Raw genomic sequence first — 24,811 nt, forward strand, 5'->3', positions numbered from 1 at the left:
ACCAGAGCAGATAAAAATCATGATTTTAAAAATAATGGAGTGGAGGGTGTGCTTACAAAATTTGTGGCTGACACCAAGCTGGGAGGGGCTGTGAGCACTTTGGATGACAGGATTAAAATTCAAAATGACCTTCATAAATTAAAGATTTGGTCTGAAATCAACAAGATGAAATTCAATAAAGATTAGTGCAAAGTATTACACTTAGGAAGGAAAAAATCAAATGCACAGCAACCAAATGGGGAATAACTGGAGAGGCAGTCGCACTGCTGAAAAGGATCTGGGGGTTCAAATGGATCACAAATTGAATATGAGTCAACAATGTGATACAGTTGTGAAAAAGGCTAATATAATTCTGGGGTATAATATCACTCTGGGGTATATTAACAAGAGTGTTGTATGTATGTTGTATGGGGCAAAAATTGGGGATTGGTCCTGCTTTGAGCAGGGGGTTGGACTAGATGATCTCCTGAGGTCCCTTCCAACCCTGAGATTCTATGGTTCTATGTAAGACACGGGAGGCAATTCTCCCACTCTACTCAGCACAGATGTGGCCTCAGCTGGAGTACTATGTCCAGTTCTGCATGCCATGCTTTAGGAAAGATCTGTATAAATTGGAGAGAGTCCAGAGGAGAGCAACAAAAAGGATAAAGGATTGAGGAAGCCTGACCTCTGAGGAAAGTTTAAAAAAACTGGGCATGTTTTTAGTCTTGAGAAAAGAAAACTGAGGGTGGACCTGATAATAATCTTCAAATATGTTAAGGGCTGTTATAAAAAGGACAGTGATCACTTATTCTCCATGTCCAGTGGAGGTAGGAAAAGAAGTAATGGGCTTAATCTGCAGCAAGGGAGATTTAGGTTAGATATCAGAAAAAACTTTCCAACTACAAGGGTAATTAAGCATTGGAATAGGCTTCCAAGGGGAGGCTGTGGAATCCCCATCATTGGAGGTTATTAACAACAGATTGGACAAACACCTATCAGGGATGGTCTAGGTTTACTGGGTCCTGCCTCAGTGAAGGGGGCTGGACTTGATGACTTCTCGAGGTCCCTTCCAGTTCTACACTTCTATGAATCTATTTTTTTTTAAAGAATTAATTATTTAAATCACCTTGATTTAAATTGCTCAACTCCATCCAAAACTGAATTTCCTCATGGGCCAATATACAATGTATGTGTTTCCAGGTGCTATTTAACAGCATTAAACAGCAAGAGGGTACTCACAATAACATTCATTAATTCATGGATAGGGCCCTACCAAATTCACAGCTGTGAAAAACGCATCAGAGACCATGAAATCTTGTCTCCCCCGTGAAATCTGTATAGTATAGGGGGAGACCCCGGAAAAATCATGGAGCAGGTCCTCAAAGAATCAATCCTGAAGCACTTACATGAGAGGAAAGTGATCAGGAACAGTCAGCATGGATTCACCAAGGGAAGGTCATGCCTGACTAATCTAATCGCCTTCTGTGATGAGATTACTGGTTCTGTGGATGAAGGGAAAGCAGTGAATGTATTGTATCTTGACTTTAGCAAAGCTTTTGACACGGTCTCCCACTGTATTCTTGCCAGCAAGTTAAAGAAGTATGGGCTGGATGATTGCACTATAAGGTGGGTAGAAAGTTGGCTAGATTGTCGGGCTCAACGGGTAGTGATCAATGGCTCCATGTCTAGTTGGCAGCTGGTGTCAAGTGGAGTGCCCCAGGGGTCGGTCCTGGGGCCGGTTTTGTTCAATATCTTCATAAATGATCTGGAGGATGGTGTGGATTGCACTCTCAGCAAATTTGCGGGTGATACTAAACTGGGAGGAGTGGTAGATACGCTGGAGGGCAGGGATAGGATACAGAGGGACCTAGACAAATTAGAGGATTGGGCCAAAAGAAATCTGATGAGGTTCAATAAGGATAAGTGCAGGGTCCTGCACTTAGGACGGAAGAACCCAATGCACAGCTACAGACTAGGGACCGAATGGCTAGGCAGCAGTTCTGCGGAAAAGGACCTAGGGGTGACAGTGGACGAGAAGCTGGATATGAGTCAGCAGTGTGCCCTTGTTGCCAAGAAGGCCAATGGCATTTTGGGATGTATAAGTAGGGGCATAGCGAGCAGATTGAGGGACGTGATCGTCCCCCTCTATTCGACTTTGGTGAGGCCTCATCTGGAGTACTGTGTCCAGTTTTGGGCCCCACACTACAAGAAGGATGTGGATAAATTGGAAAGAGTCCAGCGAAGGGCAACAAAAATGATTAGGGGTCTGGAACACATGACTTATGAGGAGAGGCTGAGGGAACTGGGATTGTTTAGTCTGCGGAAGAGAAGAATGAGGGGGGATTTGATAGCTGCTTTCAACTACCTGAGAGGTGGTTCCAGAGAGGATGGTTCTAGACTATTCTCAGTGGTGGAAGAGGACAGGACAAGGAGTAATGGTCTAAAGTTGCAGTGGGGGAGGTTTAGGTTGGATATTAGGAAAAACTTTTTCACTAGGAGGGTGGTGAAACACTGGAATGCGTTGCCTAGGGAGGTGGTGGAATCTCCTTCCTTAGAAGTTTTTAAGGTCAGGCTTGACAAAGCCCTGGCTGGGATGATTTAATTGGGGATGGGTCCTGCTTTTGAGCAGGGGGTTGGACTAGATGACCTACTGAGGTCCCTTCCAACCCTGATATTCTATGATTCTATGATTCTATGACCAACATTTCTCAAACTGGGGGTCCTGACCCAAAAAGGTGTTGTAAGGGGGGGTCACAATATTGCCACCCTTATGTCTGCACTGCTGCCTTCAAGCTGGGCGCCTGGAGAGTGACGGCTGCTGGCCAAGGGCCCAGCTCTGAAGGCAGCAGCACAGAAGTAAGGGTGGCAATAACACGACCCCCCTACAATAAACTTGTGACCCTCTCCAGAGCCCCTTTTTGAGTCAGGATTCTTACAGTTACAACACTGTGAAATTTCAGATTTAAATATCTGAAATAATGAAAGGTTTCAGAGTAACAGCCGTGTTAGTCTGTATTCGCAAAAAGAAAAGGAGTACTTGTGGCACCTTAGAGACTAACCAATTTATTTGAGCATAAGCTTTCGTGAGCTACAGCTCACTTCATCGGATGCATACTGTGGAAAGTGTAGAAGATCTTTTTATACACACAAAGCACGAAAAAAATACCTCCTCCCACCCCACTCTCCTGCTGGTAATAGCTTATCTAAAGTGACCACTCTCCTTACAATGTGTATGATAATCAAGGTGGGCCATTTCCAGCGCAAATCCAGGGTTTAACAAGAACATCTGGGGGGGGGGGTAGGAAAAAAAAAGGGGAAATAGGTTACCTTGCATAATGACTTAGCCACTGCCAGTCTCTATTCAAGCCTAAGTTAATTGTATCCAATTTGCAAATGAATTCCAATTCAACAGTTTCTCGCTGGAGTCTGGATTTGAAGTTTTTTTGTTTTAAGATAGCTACCTTCATGTCTGTAATTGCGTGACCAGAGAGATTGAAGTGTTCTCCGACTGGTTTATGAATGTTATAATTCTTGACATCTGATTTGTGTCCATTTATTCTTTTACGTAGAGACTGTCCAGTTTGACCAATGTACATGGCAGAGGGGCATTGCTGGCACATGATGGCATATATCACATTGGTGGATGTGCAGGTGAACGAGCCTCTGATAGTGTGGCTGATGTTATTAGGCCCTGTGATGGTGTCCCCTGAATAGATATGTGGGCACAGTTGGCAACTGGCTTTGTTGCAAGGATAGGTTCCTGGGTTAGTGGTTCTGTTGTGTGGTATGTGGTTGTTGGTGAGTATTTGCTTCAGGTTGGGGGGCTGTCTGTAGGCAAGGACTGGCCTGTCTCCCAGGATTTGTGAGAGTGTTGGGTCATCCTTCAGGATAGGTTGTAGATCCTTAATAATGCGTTGGAGGGGTTTTAGTTGGGGGCTGAAGGTGACGGCTAGTGGCGTTCTGTTATTTTCTTTGTTAGGCCTGTCCTGTAGTAGGTGACTTCTGGGAACTCTTCTGGCTCTATCAATCTGTTTCTTCACTTCTGCAGGTGGGTATTGTAGTTGTAAGAATGCTTGATAGAGATCTTGTAGGTGTTTGTCTCTGTCTGAGGGGTTGGAGCAAATGCGGCTGTATCGCAGAGCTTGGCTGTAGACGATGGATCGTGTGGTGTGGTCAGGGTGAAAGCTGGAGGCATGCAGGTAGGAATAGCGGTCAGTAGGTTTCCGGTATAGGGTGGTGGTTATATGACCATCGTTTATTAGCACTGTAGTGTCCAGGAAGTGGATCTCTTGTGTGGACTGGACCAGGCTGAGGTTGATGGTGGGATGGAAATTGTTGAAATCATGGTGGAATTCCTCAAGGGCTTCTTTTCCATGGGTCCAGATGATGAAGATGTCATCAATATAGCGCAAGTAGAGTAGGGGCGTTAGGGGACGAGAGCTGAGGAAGCGTTGTTCTAAGTCAGCAAGTAGAGTAGGATTTGGGCTGGAAATACCCAACTTGGTTATCATACACATTGTAAGGAGAGTGATCACTTTAGATAAGCTATTACCAGCAGGAGAGTGGGGTGGGGGGTGAGAGAAAACCTTTTGTAGTGGTAAACACCCATTTTTTCATGCTTTGTGTGTATAAAAAGATCTTCTACACTTTCCACAGTATACATCCGATGAAGTGAGCTGTAGCGCACGAAAGCTTATGCTCAAATAAATTGGTTAGTCTCTAAGGTGCCACTAGTACTCCTTTTCTTTTTGAAATAATTAAATTTGCCATTTTTAAAATCCTATGACCCTGAAATTGACCAAAATGGACCATGAATTTGGTATGGTCCACTTCATAGATTCCAAGGCCAAAAGTGACTGTTGTGATAACCTAGTCTGACTTCTTGTATACCAAAAACCATAGAATTTCCCCAAAATAATTCTGAGATCAGACCTTTCAGAAAAACAGCCAGTCTTAACTTAAATATTGTCAGTGATGGAGAACTCACCATGACCCTTGTTAAGTTGTTCCAATGATTTACTACCCTCACTGTCAAAAATTAAGCTTTATTTCCCGTCTGAATTTGTCTAGCTTCAACTTCCAGCCATTGGACTGTGTTATACCTTTCTGTGCTAGATTGAAAAGCCTCTTATCAAATATTTGTTCCCGGTGTTAGTACTCACACTGTAAACAAGTCCCCCCTTAACCTTCGCCTCAAGCTACACAGAATGAGCTCCTGGAATCTGTCACTAGACAGCAGCGTTTCCAGCCCTTTAATCATTCTTGTGGTTCTTCCCTGAACCCTCTACAATTTATCCATATGCTTTTTGAATTGCGGACACCAGAGCTGGAGGGGGCAGGGGCAGCAGGTGTAAGAGACTGGGGGAGGCTGAGCCCCTCCAAACTGGGCGAACAAGGCCAGATGGGGAGCACCCCCCTTTGGGCAGGGGCCGGCCAGACGCCTGGGGAGCGCTGCCCGCACAAGGGTGGGGGGGTCCCCCGGCCCCGCCCGCGCCGCTTGCCCCTCACCCACTGCCCGCAGCGCGCGCCCCCCGGGCGGGGGGGCCCCACTTCTGGGGATCTCCCCAAGTCACCCGCCACCCGCGCGCCAGCCGCGCGCGCCTCTCGCCTGCTCCGTGAGACGCCGGCGGCCGCGCCCAGCGGCCCCCCCGGCCAGAGCGACCCCCCCCGGCGGCCCCCCCGGCCAGAGCGACCCCCCCCGGCGGCCCCCCCCCGGCGACCCCCCCGGCCAGAGCGACCCCCCCCGGCGGCCCCCCCGGCCAGAGCGACCCCCCCCCCGGCGGCCCGCGCCCGCTTCGCCCCCCCCGGCCCGCTTCGCCCGGCGCCCCAGAGGAGTCCGCGCCCGCGGCCCCGCCCCGCGCAGGCTCTGGCTGGCCCGCCCGGCAGCGGCGCCGCCCTTGGGCTCCGGGGGGGCGGCCCCCCCCTCACGCCGCGTCCCCGTAACCATGGGGCCCAAGCACCCGGCCGCGGAGACGGGGCCGCGAGCGCGCATGCGCCACGTGGGGGAGGGCGGTGCCCTGTGCCGGGCGCTAGGGCGCACGCGCGGTGGGCGAGGCCCTGCTCTGCCCAGCTGCGCTCCCGGCTGCCCGGCCCCGGACCGCTTGGCCCCAGCCCGGCTTCGCCATGTCCTACGGCCCGTTGGACGCGCGCCGGCCCGGCGGCCCCCAGGGGCAGCCTCCGCCCCGGGACTTCAGCGGCATCATCCAGACCTGCAGCGCCAACGTGCAGCGCATCGCTCAGTGCAGTGAGTGCGGCCCGGCCCCCCCCCCCGCCGCCGGCCCTCCCCCCCGGACTGAGCCCCTGGGGCCCGGCCGCCCCCCCCCCGGACTGAGCCCCTGGGGCCCGGCCGCCCCCCCCCCGGCCTGAGCCCCTGGGGCCCGGCCCCCCCCCCCACTGCCGCCCCCCCCCCCGGACTGAGCCCCTCGGGCCCGGCCCCCCCTCGCCGTCGGCCACCCCCCCCCCTCGGGCCCGGCCCCCCCCCCGGACTGAGCCCCTGGGGCCTGGCCTCCCCCCACTGCCACCCCCCCCCCCGGACTGAGCCCCTCGGGTCCGGCCCCCCCCCCGGACTGAGCCCCTCGGGCCCGGCCCCCCCCCCCGGACTGAGCCCCCCCTCGGGCCCGGCCCCCCCTCCCCCCCGGACTGAGCCCCCCCTCGGGCCCGGCCCCCCCTCCCCCCCGGACTGAGCCCCCCCTCGGGCCCGGCCCCCCCTCCCCCCCGGACTGAGCCCCCCCTCGGGCCCGGCCCCCCCTCCCCCCCGGACTGAGCCCCCCCTCGGGCCCGGCCCCCCCTCGCCGCCGGCCCCCCCCCCGACTGAGCCCCTCGGGCCCGGTCCCCCGCCGGCCCCTCTCCTGCCGCCCCAGGGCCCCGGGCTTTGGCCAGCCTTGGTTCTCTCCATCCCAGCCGTGGGAAGTGCTGCTGCTGACGCCCCTTCCCCGCCTCCCCCATGGCCCTGCATCCCCTTCCCGCCCTGCTCCCCTTGTCAGTAACTCTTCCTGCAGCTTCCCCCCTTGCTGCTGCTTCATACTGCACCCAGACGTTGCCCTCGCTGTTTCCCTTGATTTTCTTCTCCATCCTTGTCTTTAGTCTCTCTTTGCATTGCAGTGTCTCTTCACCTCTTTCCCAGTGTAGGAAAATACTGAATGTTGGCATTAAAATTCAAATGTAGATAACTAATTGGAATCATGTATTTCTTACTAGGCAGTTGGTTGTCTGCAGGAGAGTTTCTACTGCTCTCTTGGAAGCAGTTATATGGAATTTCTAAAATCTAAAAATGGCAGCAGGTATCTAAGTGACCTGAAGTAACTGAACACAGCCCAGGAAGGAGGTCAATCAACCACAGCAGCTCCCTTGTAATTTGGCCATGTTCATCAGTGTGCTTTGTCAGACTAACCCATCCATGTTGCTGCAACAGCTGGTCATCCCTTGACACTATGGTGACCCTCTGGCTTAACACCAGCTAGGCCATTCCTGACTTTCCAAGGGACTTGTTTTCCTGGAAGTTCTCTTCATCAGCCCCTGACTTCCCTCCATTACGATGTCTGCTTCTCTTCTTCCCATGAGACAGTGAAGGCTTCCCCTGACCAGCAGCACTTGCTAGTTAGCACAGAATTTATGTACTTCTTATCTAAAGTGAAACAAACATGCTTACAACTCTTTTCATCAAGTACCAGTAGAAATTGCAGAACCCTCAGCTCAATATTTTAGTAATCAGTTTCATTTATAAACGTGAAACAAAACCGCTTCCACTGCAGGCCAGCAAGGGGAGAACCTGATGCCTCAAATCTTACCCTCCTTCTGTAGCCCTTTCACTCCTTATGAAAAATCAAGGGTCCCTTGTCAACTTGCTGTTTATCCCGCTAGCTAACTCCATGAGAGCAGAACATCAGACAAACTAGGTGGCCAACTTGTGGCCTGATCTTGCACTTAAGGGATTGCAGGATTATTATCCTCTTGCCCAGATACCCAGATCAGGATTCATCCCTGAAGTGCTATAAATTTTTTGTTTGTACAACACAATTTCTGCACAGAAGCACTCTTAAGCTCAAGTTTATCTTGAGTAAGGGTTTGGAGGACTGGGCCCTTAGCAATCATAGAACTGGAAGGGACCTTAAGAGGTCATCTAGTCCAGTCCCCTGCATTCAAGGCAGGACTAAGTATTATCTAGACCATCCCTGACAGGTGCTTGTCCAACCTGCTCTTAAAAATCCCCAATGACGGAGATTCCACCACCTCCCTAGGCAATTTATTCCAGTGCTTAACCGCTCTGAGAGTTAGGAAGTTTTTCCTAATATCCAACCTAAACCGCCCTTGCTGCAATTTAAGCCCATTGCTTCTTGTCCTATCCTCCGAGGTTAAGAAGAATAATTTTTGTCCCTCCTCCTTGTAACAACCTTTTATGTACTTGAAAACTGTTATCATGTCCCCTTTCAGTCTTCTCTTCTCCAGATTAAACAAACCCAATCTTTTCAATCTTCCTTCATAGATCACCTTCTCTAGACCTTTAAACATTTTTGTTGTACAATCAGTACAATAAACAATATGTACTGATGGCACAATTCAGGTGGCATGCTGCCTAACTTCGCTTCATATCTATAAGACAAAAATAGTGTGTTTTTTCTTGTTTTCTTGCCCACCCATTCACCTGTCTGTCTCTTCTCTTGTGTTGCCTTGCTTTAATTCTTTTCATGACCAGCTGGATGAAACAGAATAGAATCCTCCTCCTGCTATGCCCCTTATTAGATCATTACTCCTGACTAGTGCCAACACAGAGCAGCACATGGGGTGTGGGACTAGCACAAGAGTTTCTCAAAATAGTCAAGGCATACATGTTTTATCAAAGGCCTTAAATAAAATAAAGGGGCACCATCAACTTAGAAGTCACACTTGAGTTTACCTGTTGATACAAATGCCTAATATTATTGTAACAGACAGAGAAGTTACTTTTCCATTTTGTTTACTTTAGACCAAAAGTGCTTTCAGTAGTAAATTTCATTGTAGTCAATTTCCCCCATTGGCCATTATCTTTGAAAATTCGTGGCGATCAGGGGAGGTCCCGGACGATGGAAAAAGGCAAATATAGTGCCCATATTTAAAAAAGGGAAGAAAGAGAATCTGGGGAACTACAGACCAGTCAGCCTCACTTCAGTCCCCGGCAAAATCATGGATCAGGTTCTCAAGGAATCCATTTTGAAGCACTTGGAGGAGAGGAAGGGGATCAGGAACAGTCAACGTGTTAATGTGCCAGCAAGTTAAAGAAGTATGGGCTGGATGAATGGACTATAAGGTGAATAGAAAGTTGGCTAGATCGTTGGGCTCAACGGGCAGTGATCAATGGCTCCATGTCTAGTTGGCAGCCGGTATCAAGTGGAGTGCCCCAAGGGTCGGTCCTGGGGCCGGTTTTGTTCAATATCTTCATAAATGATCTGGAGGATGGTGTGGGTTGCACCCTCAGCAAGTTTGCAGATGACACTAAACTGGGAGGAGAGGTAGATACGCTGCAGGGTAGGGATAGGATACAGAGGGCCCTAGACAAATTAGAGGATTGGGCCAAAAGAAATCTGATGAGGTTCAACAAGGACAAGTGCAGAGTCCCGCACTTAGGAAGGAAGAATCCTATGCACCGCTACAGGCTAGGGACCAACTGGCTAAGCAGCAGTTCTGCAAAAAAGGACCTGGGGATTACAGTGGACGAGAAGCTGGATATGAGTCAGCAGGGTGCCCTTGTTGCCAAGAAGGTCAATGGCGTATTGGGCTGTATTAGTAGGAGCATTGCCAGCAGATTGTGGGAAGTGATTATTCCCCTCTATTCGGCACTGGTGAGGCCACACCTGGAGTATTGCGTTTAGTTTTGGTCCCCCCCACTACAGAAGGGATGTCGACAAATTGGAGAGAGTCCAGCAGAGGGCAACAAAAACGATGAGGGGGCTGGGGCACATGACTTATGAGGAGAGGCTGAGGGAACTGGGGTTATTTAGTCTGCAGAAGAGAAGAGTGAGGGGGGATTTAATAGCAGCCTTCAGTTACCTGAAAGGGGGTTCCAAAGGGGATGGAGCTCGGCTGTTCTCAGTGGTGGCAGATGTCAGAACAAGAAGCAATGGTCTCAAGTTGCAGTAGGGGAGGTCTAGGTTCGATATTAGGAAACACTATTTCACTAGGAGGGTGGTGAAGCACTGGAATGGATTATCTGGGGAGGTGGTGGAAGGCCCGGCTTGACAAAGCCCTGGCTGGGATGGTTTAATTGGTGTTGGTCCTGCTTTGAGCAGGGGGTTGGACTAGATGACCTCCTGAGGTCTCTTCCAACCCTATTATTCTATGATTCTACGAAATTGCGGCAAGTGCGGTTTAGGTTGGACATTAGGAAAAACTTCCTAACTCTGAGAGGTTAAGCACTGGAATAAACTACCTAGGGAGACTGTGGAATCTCAATCATTGAGGAATTTTAAGAGCAGGTTGAACAAACACCTGTCAGGGATGGTCTAGATGATACTTAGTCCTGCCTTGAGTGCAGGGGACTGGACTAGATGATCTCTTGAGGTCCCTTTAAGTTCTATGATTCTCTAGAAGATGTTGGACTTGTGACCGATCACAAGAGTTGTTCTGGCATGAAATCTGTGATGCTTGGCTCCTTCGGGTAGGTATTCAGCCTAGTGCATGGGGAGTTCACTACACAACTGTGTACTGTGAGAATTAATCGAACTCCAGGAAATCAGCATGCTACCCAGGCAAGGCTCTGAGTTCCAGTATTTAATTATTCCATAAAGCCACACTGTACTATATGTGCCGCTAGGCATTACATTAAAAGACATTGTTAAATGCAAATCAGTGTAGTTTAAATACACTCCAGTATGGCTCATGACCAAACCCAACATAAGTGACTTGATCCAAGACACAATCCAAATGAAGAAGTCACACCAATTAAACTAAATTGATTTACAAACAGTTTTAGTTAAATAGTGCAACTTCTTTGTGTAGACTAGGCCTAACATTCTTCTGGTATGATGGAATTGATTCACTTGTCACTCTCCATTCTGACTCTCAGTTGTTCTCAAAAGATAATAGTGGCAGGGTTCATATACATTCTGATCCCATTGTAACAAGATTGTAACTGAAATAGTCAACAAGAAGAAGTAGACTGGAAGAATCGTGTTCAGCCCACTTAAATGCAAGTTGTTTTCATACATCTTCTAAAATTCTTCCTCCTTCCCAATGCGACACTCATTTTCAAAGATGACCTGCAACTACACAGTATTCTAATAGCTCAAGTAGAACAGCCCTCTAGAGTACCAGAAATGCTCATACTCCTCCAAAGTCGGTGGCTGCTGTCTCCTGCTTCCACTGATGACAAGCATGTTTTGTTGGTAACATCACAGGCGAAAAACCGTGCTGGGGAACTCTGCATGGAAGAGATCATTTTACTGGCTGAATGTCCAATTCAAACTCTTCATTAGGCCAGTGCTATGAAGGCAATATCTGTCCTGTAAGTTTATTCAGATTTTTACACTGCTTGCTAAGAAGTCGTGAACGACTCCTGTTGTTCATATCCAAAACTGTCATACTGGGGGCTGGAGCTGGGTGTAATAGGTAAGGGTAGCTACTTGAGGTTTTCCACAGTGCTTAGAGGTATACCATGAACTTAAACTACTCCATTTAAAAAAAAAAGGGTCTAAAGTAGTCTTGTGCACCTGCCTCTGAGTCCCTTATAACTTCAGCAACTTCACAACCATGTTTTTGTGTTTGTAACTGTTTCTCTCCCCTCTTGCTGTCTTTCACGAACACACACAGGAAAAATTAATTGTAATGAAACTGACTATTGAAAGCACTTTTTGTCTAAAGCTGTGGTTCTCAAACTGTGGGGCAGAATTCCCAAGGATGCGTGGGAATGTGTCAAGGGAGGCGCAGGCTGTATGCTTTTTGTTTGTTTTTATTTTTTTTATAGTTCTGGCTGTCAGCCCTGGGTGGCTGGGCCTTGTGCAGAAGAGTTGTGCATACCCGGGAGGCAGGGATCCCTGCCACCTGGGCTCAGGCTCTCCTTCCCTCCCCACAATCCCTCACCTGGACGTGGTGGGCTGTCGGCAGAAGCGCAGAAGTAAGGGTAGCAATGGGCACCAAGTCTGGTGTGAAAAGTGATATTGACAAATACCACTTTGCCAGCCTAACTTCTGTGCTTCTGCTGGTGCAGTACTGTGTTCCGAGCTGGGTGCCTGGCCAGCAGCTGCTGCTCTCCGCTCTGCCTTTAGAGCCGGGTGGCAGTATGTGTCCTTGGTGGGGAGGGGCACATAAACTGCAACACAAAGAAGGAGGGCCGGTCAAATACCTTTGAAAACCACTGGTCTAAAGTAAACAAAATGGAGAAATAACTTTCCTCTCTCTTATAGCAATACTAGATGTCTGTATCAACAGGTAAACTCAGAAATGTGACTTTCTAAATTTATTTTATTAAACCCTTTGGTAAAGCTCTAGTCACTTGTAAGCATTCTACAAATCAATGACTAGACTACTTCAAACACCCCCACTTGGTCTAACAAAAAGCATTTAGGGTAAGGTCTGTTGTGACAATTGGTCTATAACTTTTGCCTGCTTAGAAATTTAGCATGGAAAGTAGGTCAAGTTATTTTCAATAAAGAATGTAATAAATGTGCAAGAGAACCAGAGAGACTAAATCAACCCAAACAAAAAAGGCCACATTGATATAATTCAAGGAGTGTGTTGATACCATGCTTGGTAAAAACAGGAGATGTAGAACCGGAAATTTATTAGCCAAAATTGGTGTGTCACTAGTAGGCCTAATCGGTGTACAAAATAAGGGGATTGGCTATTTTACCCATCACTTCCCTTTTGAGTCCTTAAATAAAGAGATTTTGAGGAAAACAACAGACGGGGGTTACCGAAGCAAGCTTCCCCTCCTGGCTGCATTTGGTGGGACACGTGGCCCTTGTTGTTCTGATCCAGAGAGATACCCAGACCAGGCCCGAGAGAGCGACCCTGATGACATCCCCACCCCTACCAGCTCCTGCTGAATCCCAGCACCACCTGAGATTAAATGGGATTGAACTTTAACAGCAGCAATAACAACTCCAGCCCCTCTCAACTACCTTCTCTCTTCCCCAAAAGGACAGTTATTGCCATCTGACACCTCACAGAGACTGTCAAACTGGGGGCGGGGCTGGGTTTCCTTCTACAACCCTCTCCAGTTAAAGGGAAAGGGAACATGGGATGTTAAAATGGAAGACTTATTTAATATTTTACTTTTCTAATGCGTTCACTCTTTTTCCTTCTTTTCTTTATCTTTAATAAAAGGTTACAATGTTTTTAACCACCGGACTCCTTAATGTTTTTAATGCTATTTGCCATGGTACTAAGCAGACCTTGTTTAATACTATTTAATGTTGGACAATGACTGGGTTATGTTAACATCTTTGGCCCATTTATTCCATCTAGATTGAGACAACAGGTACAGGTCCATTTTAAAGAGGTGGGCAAGCCTTACTTCAACAAAACTTTGATAGCAACATTTCTATGGGAGAGATGGTAATGCAGCTAGAAGGGGAACTTCAAGAAAAATAACCAGAAGGAGTCTAATGTGTTGTTTTAAAATGGTCTTGCCTTGCCTTACAAATCACCAAGCCATTGTAAACTCTTTTCCTCAGCTTCTCAGATAAAGAATTTGATGAGCCAGCTTGGAACCAAACAGGACTCCAGCAAATTGCAGGAAAACCTGTAAGTATTAGCTGAACAAACATGTAAGTGTGCATGTGGATGATGGAAATGGACTGGGTCTGTTTTGGTTAGTGAGCAGTATCCTGAGCAAAACTCTGCATGGTGGGAGGGTGGCAGTAGAGGCGGGGTGTGGTGTGGCAGGGCGTAAACTGACTCTAGTTCTCCCAAAAAGGCTAACTTGGTGGATGAAGGGAATTTGGTAGTTGTACTGGGGTCAAAAGCCATTCATATCTGCTTGCTATGGACCAAAAACTGGTTGAAGGGTCATAAACAAGGGGAATTAACAGCCATGTATCAAGCTGTGTTCAGGCTTCTGCAGATTAGAGCAGGATCTGTGATGGAGCTGAAACTATTTTAAGCTTCATTTATGATTTAGAAGAGAGAGTAAATATCACGCTAACAAAATTCTTGGATCCTAAATTAGGAGAAGTAATGAGAATATAATATTCTGAAGGGGGAGAGACACCTGTAATATCAAAAGACTAGGCAAGAGAATGATCAGCAGCAATAAGATATGGCAATCAAAATGCCTAATATAACTTTAAACACTGTAGAGAAGAATACGCCACTGGATGACAAACCACAGGGAGTTCAGATAGAACAACCAACGTTCTCAGAGGGGATGGAGGGTCTGACCTAAGGCAATTACACATAGATTGTCTGAGGCCTTGTCTACACCACACAAAACAGTGGAGGTGTAGGCATTGCAAAGCTAGTTTTGTCAGCAAAACTCTCCTATTTTGCAACAAAATAAAACCACCTCAACGAGAGGCATAAAGCTTTTTTCAGCAATTTTAAAATGACAAAGCACCAGTGTAGACGCAGCTGTTCGTTCTGTTGCCATAACTGGCTTCCCCCAGTATCCCACAATACCCACTGTGACCGCTCTGCTCATTGTTATGAACTTGGCTGCCCTGGATTCCAGCTACAAAGGCATACACCCCTCCCCTTTCAGAGCTCCAGGAAGTTCTGACAGCTGAGTGTGCTGCTCCATTCTGGCAGCAAAGAGCAAATCGTTAATGTGGAATCCTGCTCTCCCCTGCACTGGGAACACCGCAGCAAGCAGGCTGCTGCTGTAGGAGGCGGGAGGGAGACTGCTGTGCTGAGCTGGGGATGGAGGTGGGGGCTGATGTTGGTGGCATCTCCCTCTCCCTGCCTCAGGACTGACTGCTTCTGGTTGCTGTCTGAATTTAGAGACAGCATGCTGACAGACTCACTCTTCCCCCAGCACGCACACTTCCCCAACACACACTGTCTCTTTCACATACACACTCCTCCCCCACTTTCTCTTACACTCTCCCAATATACAGTTTGTCTCTGTCTCTACACACACACACGCCCAACCTCTCCCCCACACACACTTCAGATGAAAAGCAGTTGGCAATCTAGTAGGATGCCCATGGAATGATGGGATTAAGAAACCTGCATCATGTGACTCTGTGCCTGCCCCATGAGGCATTGCAAAACCTTCCCAAAGCACCAATTGCACTGTGGGATTGCACGATGGGATAGCCAATTGCACAGTGGGATAGCTACCCACAGTGCACTGCTCTGTGTCGATGCAAGAGCTGCTAGTGTGCATGTGCTCTGCCGACACAAGGAGCACAGTGTGGACATGCAACAATGGTTTAATTAAAGCAGCATAACTTTAGTTGACAAAACTCTGTAGTGTAGACATGTCCTAAGCAATGACTACAGGTGTACAGAAGCATACAAATAATTGAAGGGTGTAAGCAGCAGAGTGGTAGAAAAATAACTTAGGAGTAATAAGAGGAAATTATTAAAAGGAAAAATCAAATGAAAACCTGGAAAACCTTCTCAACTGTGAGGTCGCCTGATAATGGAATGATCTCCCAAAAGAAATGGAAGAAGCTCAGTTGCTCTGGACATTAAAGTTAGAATTGATCAAATACTAGAAAATGTGCAGTGAAGAATCCTGCATTGACACCCAGAGGTGAACTAAATGGCCATAGAATGTCATATTAGAGATTCTATGAAAGAAATAACCAATTTTATTTGCATTGGGTTTACTCCAGTGCGAAGAAATCTCTTGGATAAGGCTTGTTGGCATCCTTTCATCTATGAGAGACTGTCGGAATTGCAGGCTATGATGTAGATGGTTTACAATGTCTCATGTGACTGAATAGGCCAATCCAAGATTTGCATGATCTTTGGCAATTATTGCAAATGTATGTATCTTGGTTGGGAGCTGCTTGCTTCCTCTGGGTTCTTTATTCTTCAAGCTGTAGGAGCCAGCTTCTATTCCCTGATGGACACAATGACACTTGTTACAATCACTTGCCAAGATTTCACAATGGTCAGGATCAATTCCAAATTCCTTCATATCTTGCTTGCATGTGTCTTTATAGCAGAGCTTGGGACATCCTATTGTTCTTGTTCCCTCTGATAGCTCCCTGTATAGCATGTCCTTGGGTATGCATCCGTCTTTCAACCTACTCAGAGGGTCCAGCCAGTGCAGTCATCTTTGCTTGAGCAGGGCTGTCACACTTGGTCAATTTGTCCTTTGAAGAATTTCTGCATTGGTGACTTTATCCTGCCATTTGGTGTTGAGTATACGGTGTAAACAACGTAGATGGAAACTGTTTAACCTTTTCTCCTGATGAGCATAAGTTGTCCATGTTTCCCCATTATACATGAGAGCGCTGAGGACACAAGCTTGGTACACTAGAATTTTGGTCTTGATGGCAAGCTCTGAGTTGTTCCATGCTATTTTAGTTAGTCTGCTAAAGGTGTTGGCAGCCTTTGCAATGCGAGCATTTAGTTCTTCCTCAAGTGAGAGGTTGGTGGTCACTGTAGAACCTAAACAGCTGAACTTTTGGACGACTACTAGCTGGTTTGCGTTTAAGGTAATCGAAGGATCTTGTGGAACCCCCTTTCCTAATACAACCATTTTCTTGATGCTGATGGTGAGAGCAAATGCCTGACAGGCACTTGAAAGGTGGTCCATGAGTTCTTGTAGTAGATCCTCATTGTGGGCTATGAGGGCAGCATCATCAGCAAATACAAGTTCTCTGATTAGCACCTTTTTGACTTAGGAAACTCTTCAAACTATTCCAGCCAATCTGATCTTTTATACGCTCCATCTTTCATGTCCTTAAACATGTCCACACACAGTTGAAGAGTACCAAAAAGATTCAAAAGAGCGTAGGGGCAAGAACACATTCTTGCTTTATTCCACTTTTCATCTCAAAGCTGTCTGAAGTGGACCGTCAAACTGGATGGGTGCTCTCATGTTGTTGTGGAATGAATGTATAAGACTTAACAAGGTTGGTGGGCATCTTATCTTTTCTAGTATTGCAAATAGACCTGCTCTGCTTACTGTGTGGTTAGGTCCACAAAGGCAATGTACAATGGTCGGTTTTGCTCTCTGCACTTTTCCTGGAGTTGATGCAGAGAAAATATCATCATGTCTATAGTTGATCTTCCAACCCTGAATCTGCACTGTGATTAAGGGTAGACACGATTCGCCAGCTGTTGTAAGCGCACTAAGATGACTTTTGCAACAGCTTTTCCTGCTGCGCTTAGTAGCAAGATACCCATGTAGTTGTTGCAATCACCTTTTCGCCTTTATTTTTATACAACGTGATGATGTTTGCGTTATGCATCTCTTGTGGTACCTCACCTTTTTTCCAGCATTTAAGTAGCAGCTGAAGAAGATATGGTAATAGGCTGTCTTTCCCGCACTTGAGGATTTCTGCTGGGATGCCATCTTGTCCAGGAGACTTGCCACTTGCCCACTTCTAGCTCTGGCATGACCTGTAGAGTTGGCATTTGGTCTAGTGATTTGCTGGTGGTGTTCCTTTCTTGTGCGTATAGCTCTAAATAGTGTTCAACCCAACGGGACAACTGCTTGCTTTAATCTATAATGATTTCACTGCTGTGCAATTTGAGAGTGGCAACCTTGTTGACAGTGTGGGATCTAGAGCTTTCTCCAGGCCATCATACATGACTTTGAGGTTTCCTGTGTCTGAGGCTGTCTGTATCTCTTCACAGACCTTGATCAGTAATGATTTGCAAAACATCTGCTTGCTTGCTGTACCTCAATTTTTGCATGTTGAAGTCTCACTTTGGTACTTTGTTGGTTTCTTGTGTTCCAGATAGGCTGTGTTCCCAATGTAGCTAAAGCTGTTCCATAGACTCATAGAACTTGAAGGGACCTCGAGAGGTCATCTAGTCCAATCCCCTGCACTCAAGGCAGGACTAAGTATTCTCTAGACCATCCCTGACTGGTGTGTGTCCAACCTGTTCATAAAAATTTCCCAATGATGGAGATTTTACAACATCCCCAGGCAAGTTAGTCCAGTGTTTAACCACTTGACAGTTAGGAAGTTTTTTCTAATGTCCAACCTAAACCAGCCTTTAAGCCCATTGCTTCTTGTCCTATCCTCAGGGGTTAAGAAGAACAATTTTTCTCCCTTCTCCTTGTAACCACCCTTTATGTACTTCATGGATTGTTCTTAAATCTTCCCCAGATTCCTCTACCTCCTCGGGTAATGATTTCGCATGCATGCTAAGTTCAAAAGTCTTCACAGACTTCTGACATTTTCTCTGGTTTGCAGTGTTAACAGCATTGATTTGGGGCTTGGGCCTAGGTTTTGCTCTGTCTAGCTTCTTGGCTGTAATCTTCACCTTGCTAATACTCAAGGAGTGGTCAATGTCACAGTCAATACTGTGGAATGCATGAGTGTTCTGCACGAAGGGTAGATCTTTCCTCCTGATGATAACGAGGGCTAACTGGTGCCAGTGGCTTGATCGTGGATGTCGCCATGACACTTTGTGCACTCTTTTCCTGTAAAATACGAATTGGTAATGCACATTTGGTTTGGGGGCAGCATTCAAGACGTCTTTGCCCATTCTCATTCATTTTGCCAATGCCAAAATGTCTAGGCAATCTGGCCATGAGTTGTTGTCTGTACCGACTCTTACATTAAAGTCACCAAGGAGGAAAAATTGCTCATTTGATGGTATTCTTTTGATGACTTGATGCAAAGAGTCATATAATATATCCTCCTCAGGTTAGATTTGAGTGTTGGTGCATAGGCATTAATAATGTTCACAGAGCTGATGGTCGTCTGAAGTTTAAGTGAGATGATACGCTCCGACTTCCCAATGGGTGTTTCTAGGAGCTTTACCCACTTGTTTCTCACAGCGAAACCGACACCGTGCAAACAATTTTCTTCACTGGTTTTACCTTGCCAAAAGAAGGTGTAATTGGTCTGTTGGACAGAACCAGCATCTGCAAGTCTGGTTTCCTGAAGTGCTGCAATGTCAACACTGAGTTTGTACAGATTATGGTCTATCAAAGCTGACTTCTGTATGCTGCTTGTGTATTGTAGGTCATCATTTGTAAATCCCGGACACATGGTCCGAACATTCCAGCTTCCAAGCTGGAAAATTCTTGTATTTGGCAAAAATAAGAAACCAAGGTTTCAGTCTGCCTTTCAACTTTTGGTCTAGCCCTATGCACCCCATGAGGCAGACAGACCATGGCGGGTCAGCACCTGACTGTCCAGGGGCTGCCTGGCTTTGTGGCGGGCGGTGGTTGACCAATGGAACACAGTGATTCCTCCCACCATCGAAGGTGACCTGTGGCACCCTCCTCTACGCCAATCAAGTGAGAGCATATAACCCCACCTTCCATGTTGTGACCATGTTGCCAGCAAGGATGGAGTGTCCTTTCCATGTGATGTGGCTGCAATGGTCTAGGCAGTTGATGTGGAGGCCCTGCTTTGCCCATGTGTCAGCATCCCCCCTCTTGACTTCACTGGTTTGGACCAAAGGAAGGACGGGAGTTGATACGTTTGGAACCAGCTGTGCTGCAGGAGTTGCCAGTGCAGAGGAGATCTTCCATCTGCCTGCCCTTCAGGGCGCCACTCCTAGATAGGGAGGTGGTAGAATCTTACCTAGGGAGGTGGTGGAATCTCCTTCCTTAGAAGTTTTTAAGGTCAGGCTTGACAAAGCCCTGGCTGGGATGATTTAATTGGGGATTGGTCCTACTTTGAGCAGGGGGTTGGACTAAATGACCTCCTGAGGTCCCTTCCAACCCTGATATTCTATGATTCTATAGGTTATCCGCTACAGCTGAAGGGCCCAATCTGTCCTGTGAGGATGTCATTGGCAAAAACATTGAGTTAATTTGCTCATCTGCCTTTTGATGGCATTTTCTCCATCAAGGGTTCCACTACCCTCCCCAGGCGCTCATCTGCCCGAAGCTGTTGGCGCTTCCTGAGGTTTCTGGGGTAATTAACCAGTGCCCAGCACTCAGCGTTGACCAGTACAGGTTGTACCACTTATAGTCATAGAAGTAGCAGGTTTTCAATTCTGACCTGGGTAAGGAATGTCAGAAGTAATCCCCTCACGGGCATGTTTATCTTGGGCTAATAATTTCAAAACTGCCTAGTAACTAGAGTTGATCAGGAGTCTTACATTAGAACGATTTTCCAATGGAATATGTTCCCTCTTTTTCTCCCAAATTACCCAGGGGGAAACTTCAGTTTTCTTGGGTAATTTCAGCTCTGCATCAGGAAAATCTAAATGAAGGCTCCCTGGCTGGCTGACTGCCTGCCTGCCTGGAAGGCTTTAGTCAGTTTCAGTTTCTGCCTGTAGGCAAAGAGCCTTCCAGGTGGCCAGACAGAAAGGCAAAAGCTTCTGGTTTGGCTGTTCCCAAACAGAGTTTTCTGGAAATCCCTTCCCATGAAAAATCTGATAGTTTTGACTTTTCTCTTTTGGGGATGAAAAATTTGTCAGATGAAATCTGTCACAGGATGGGATTTCCATTTTCCAGCCAACTCTGCTAGTAACAAGGTTACTATTTATAAAAGGGAGTCCCCTCTCTTCCTGCCCTCTCTGCGTTGTCATTCCGAGCTGCGCAGTACAAATCTGAAGGCTGCCATGTATAAGAGAGGCCTGGTTAGATATGGAACATGTTTGTAATATTCCATATGAAGTGCAGAACATTCTAAACTTTTTCAGAATATAAACAGGACACAGCTGCTAATGCTTGAGTGCTTCAACTAGATCATAGTTGATTTGATCTGGATTTAATGGCTGGATTAAAGAACTAATCATTGGTGGCAGTCTAATTAATCTAGTTTCCAGTTAATGTTGTTCTGTTATAGAAAAACCCTCAGCTTTCACTTGAAGGGATTATTGGTGCTTAACAAATAGTGCTTCCTAGGGTGACACTTCAAGTGTATTGGTACAAAAATGCAGGGAAATCATAGTCAACGCAACCATCAAGTTAACTTCTCAAGCACCACTATAGTTTACCTACTGTGGGCTAGAATATGCAATGAGGCAACACAAACTCTGCTAAACCTGACTGCTTTGTCATGTACATCAATTGGACTATATGGTTGATAGCTTTCCTCTTGGTGTCTTATAGGCATGCAATGAACTTATTGCCTTGTGCTTTTTTTTGTATCCCTTTCCTTCCTTTTCCCATCTTATGCTCTGACCCACCACTATGTTCTATGTATATGTGGCTGGTGGTTAATGAATGAATTCCTTCCAGATCCTCCTTCCTAGGACAGAAGACACAACAAATTACAGCAATGTGTCTGGAAACTTTGTAACATGAGTTTAATGTAGATCTTACGGTAGGCATACTAATGATGTGTAGCGTTTCCAGTGGTGAACTGTCTGTGTATGCTAAAGCAGAACAGTGTTTGTGCAACTGAGGACTTTCCATAGGTTATGGTTGGCTGTCTATTATAGAGGATCATGACTTCTTATAGCAAAGCATTCTGGGACCATCCTAACTTACTGGGACAATAGTATTCATAGGTTCCAGAAACCTGTCTTGTAAATCTATGGTACACCCAATGTAACCACTAACTGAAGAGCCAATTTTCTTTTCTCCCCCACCCTGCAACTGCCAGGGCTTGTGTGTCACGTTACCATGGGCAGAGTAATCATTGTTCATGGTCACCAAAATGAAAGCGAAACCAAAGCAAATGGGACCCAGTCAGCATTTAAAGAATTACACTTCTGTCTAAAAATGTTTTCCCTGGCTGGTTAGTGGAAAGATTTGAATAAGCAGCTGTTCTATGCACTTGATATTCTCATTCTTGCTGTTTCATGATGTATGCCATTTTCCCAGGTTTTTTGTGCCCCTTACAGCAGGGTTCATAGAATCATAGAATATCAGGATTGGAAGGGACCTCAGGAGGTCATCCAGTCCAACCCCCTGCTCAAAGCAGGACCAATCCCCAATTTTTGCCCCAGATCCGTAAATGGCCCCCTCAAGGATTGAACTCTCAACCCTGGGTTGAGCAGGCCAATGCTCAAACCACTGAGCTATCCCTCCCCCCGAAAAGCTTTTTCTTTCTGAGGGCCTCCCCCCAACATGCTATAAAAACTCCACGGCCCACTTGTGCCTCAATAATGGGGTTTCTGCATATAAAACCCAGGGCCAGCATTATGGGGTAGCAAGCAGGCCACTTGCCTGGGGGTCCTCATGTCACAGGAGCCCCCACAAAGCTACATTGCTCAGGCTTCGGCTTCAGCCTCAGGTGGAAGGGCACAGGGCCCGGGCTTCAACCCCATGCAGCAGGGCTCTTTGGCTTTCTGTCCTGGGCCCCAGTGAGGCTAATGCTGGCCCTGCTTGGCGGCCCCCCTGAAATCTGCTCGCAGCTCCCAGGGGGTCTCAGACCCCTGGTTGAGAACCACTGCCTTACAGCAATAAGGAGGAAAGAAACATCTTAAAGTGACTGCTGAACCACAAGGTTTGGTAGGGGTCTAGAGCAGATGGAGACCTGAAATGACCTTAAATACTATTTTTAATATAGCTAGACTGTGTCCCCTTTAAGTAACATGTCAACAAAATATGTGCAAACTGAAGCTACAAATGCACCCTAATACAAAAGCTAGAAGTCCATTCCTCCTGTCCCCTTGAACACAGGAAGGTGCTGTCTGCTATGCAGTGTTTATAATGCCTGCAACTCCTTACCCAGGCAATGGTCCTTGGGACTTGTCAGGTAAAGACTATTCTAGTTATTTGATTCTGATACTAATAAGCTTCTGCAGACTCTTAAGAATTCTCTTCCCTCTTGGCATGGAACTCCTAATATTATTTAGGGTCATAAGTGCAGGTGGAACTTCATGGGATAACCCGACAGTTGTAAACATAGAGCTGCGATCATTTGAATTGTCGTAGTGTGCCGCTTACATGTGCAGGGTTTTGGAACCCTTATGTGGTACGGTGACAACTGTTAATTGTTTGGTGACTATACTAGCAACTTAATTCAGAGGAAACTACATAAGCTTGTATTTTTATTTTAGACAACAGTTACAGCATTCTGCAAACCGGCTCGCCAAGGAGACAAATGAGTACCTAAAGGAGCTGGGATCTCTGCCACTTCCCTTATCTGCTTCTGAACAGGTTTGTGGGGGTGAAGCTTTAGTGGAAAGGAAGAAAAAAAAATCCTAATACTTTCTTAAGAAAGAAACACACTAACTTGTGTCATTACAGGATAAGTATGAACTAGCAAATCTAGGTTACCTGATAGGGTGGCTTCTGTCTAAAGAGAGCAGAACTGTAGGGATGCTTTAAAACGGGGCACTGAGCACTCCCTGTCTCCACTCACCATCTACAGACACAAACGAGAACACAAAGTTTGACTTTCAACATGCATGGATTTCTGTGCTGAGACTTTATCCCAAGAGATTGGAACACAGCCTGGATCTGTGACCATTCTGTCACAGTGATGGTGACAGGCTTCTTGGTGTAGTGTAAACTAAGAAGTCTTTGTGTAAAGAAGAGGGTTTTTAATCCATTGGCATCCTGATCAGCAGCTGTCTCATGTGTTTACCATGGGTGAATGATCCTGGAACCTCTGAGTTCTAATTCTGGCTCTGCCATTGAATTAGACCTTGCCCACAATGGACGTTAATGCACAGCAAGCCAGGGTGTGACTCTACAGTGCACCAGCTTGCTGCACACTTATATCCTGTGTGGACACTGCTGCAGGGCAGTAGGAGTTCCACAGTGCAGAACTCATAGTGAACCACCACTTGAAAGAGCAGTATGTCAGAGGGCATCCATAGCTGCGGGCTGTAACACTCTGTGTGTAATGATTCCGAAGTGTAAATGACCCAGTTAGAGAAATGAGCAGGCAGCCCTTGGCTATGTGTTTAAAATACAAAAATGAATTTCCAGATTGTGCCTCTCCCTAGGGAATGTCTGCTGACCCCACATTTCTCCCTCTCCCATACAGGAGGTATTATTAGAACTGGGATTTTTCAAAGTCTGTCATGTGGAACATATCTTAAGAGACTCCCTTCCCTTGCATACCACAGTACAGACCACTTCTCCCTCCCATTGAGCAAGCTAACATCCCAGTGGTAAATACAGCAATTGTGTACATGGTTTTCCTCACACTTTCCATGTAATGCATCTTTTGCTGTCCCGCTGTAGTTTAGTAGATGGAAAAATGGAAGAGAAACCAGTACTGTGTGACCAGCCAACTCTCTGCAGGCCATCAGGAAGTGCTCTGCAGACTGCTGGTTTGGTAAACCCTGCATGGAAACTTTCCCTAGCTATCTGGATCCTGCAAGCCGTAGAAAGCCATGGGTGCTGGTTTTGTAGCAGGCTGACATACCCAGAGGAAACAGAAGGCCTGTTCCAGCTCCAGATTTCTCCAGCTTCTTACCAGAAACTTGCAAATTAAATGCCAAATTAAATGTAAATTAAATTAAAAATTAAATGAAAAAACCACCAAATTAAATGTAAAAATGTAATAAGAAAAGCCAAAAAGGAGTTTGAAGAACAGCTAGTGAAAAACTCAAAAGGTAATAACAAAATGTTTAAGTACATCAGAAGCAGGAAGCCTGCTAAACAACCAGGGAGGCCCCTGTACGATCAAGATACAAAAGGAGCACTTAAAGACGATAAAGTCATCACAGAGAAACTAAATGAATTCTTTGCTTCAGTCTTCAGGGCTGAGGATGTTAGGGAGATTCCCAAACCTGAGCCGGCTTTTGTAGGTAACAAATCTGAGGAATTGTCACAGATTGAAGTGTCACTAGAGGAGGTTTTGGAATTAATTAAGAAACTTAACAGTAACAAGTCACTGGGACCAGATGGCATTCA

At 46.6% G+C, this 24,811-nt stretch overlaps 1 protein-coding gene across 2 annotated transcripts in view; it reads left to right on the top strand.

Moving 5' to 3' along the window:
• The first annotated feature begins 6,001 nt into the window (after positions 1-6,001).
• Positions 6,002-24,811, top strand: part of STX12 (syntaxin 12) — a 30,185-nt gene continuing 11,375 nt past the window's right edge. Inside the window, exons 1-3 of one of the 2 annotated variants that reach the window (XM_073317928.2) lie at positions 6,002-6,226; positions 13,629-13,698; positions 23,002-23,101. In XM_073317928.2, the coding sequence (XP_073174029.1) occupies positions 6,106-6,226; positions 13,629-13,698; positions 23,002-23,101 (291 nt within the window). In that variant the 5' untranslated portion in view covers positions 6,002-6,105. The remainder of the gene's footprint in view (positions 6,227-13,628; positions 13,699-23,001; positions 23,102-24,811) is intronic. The other variant, XM_073317929.2, reaches the window with a different exon arrangement.

Source organism: Lepidochelys kempii, chromosome 19, assembly GCF_965140285.1.
Source record: "Lepidochelys kempii isolate rLepKem1 chromosome 19, rLepKem1.hap1, whole genome shotgun sequence".
Taxonomy (NCBI): Eukaryota; Metazoa; Chordata; order Testudines; family Cheloniidae; genus Lepidochelys; species Lepidochelys kempii.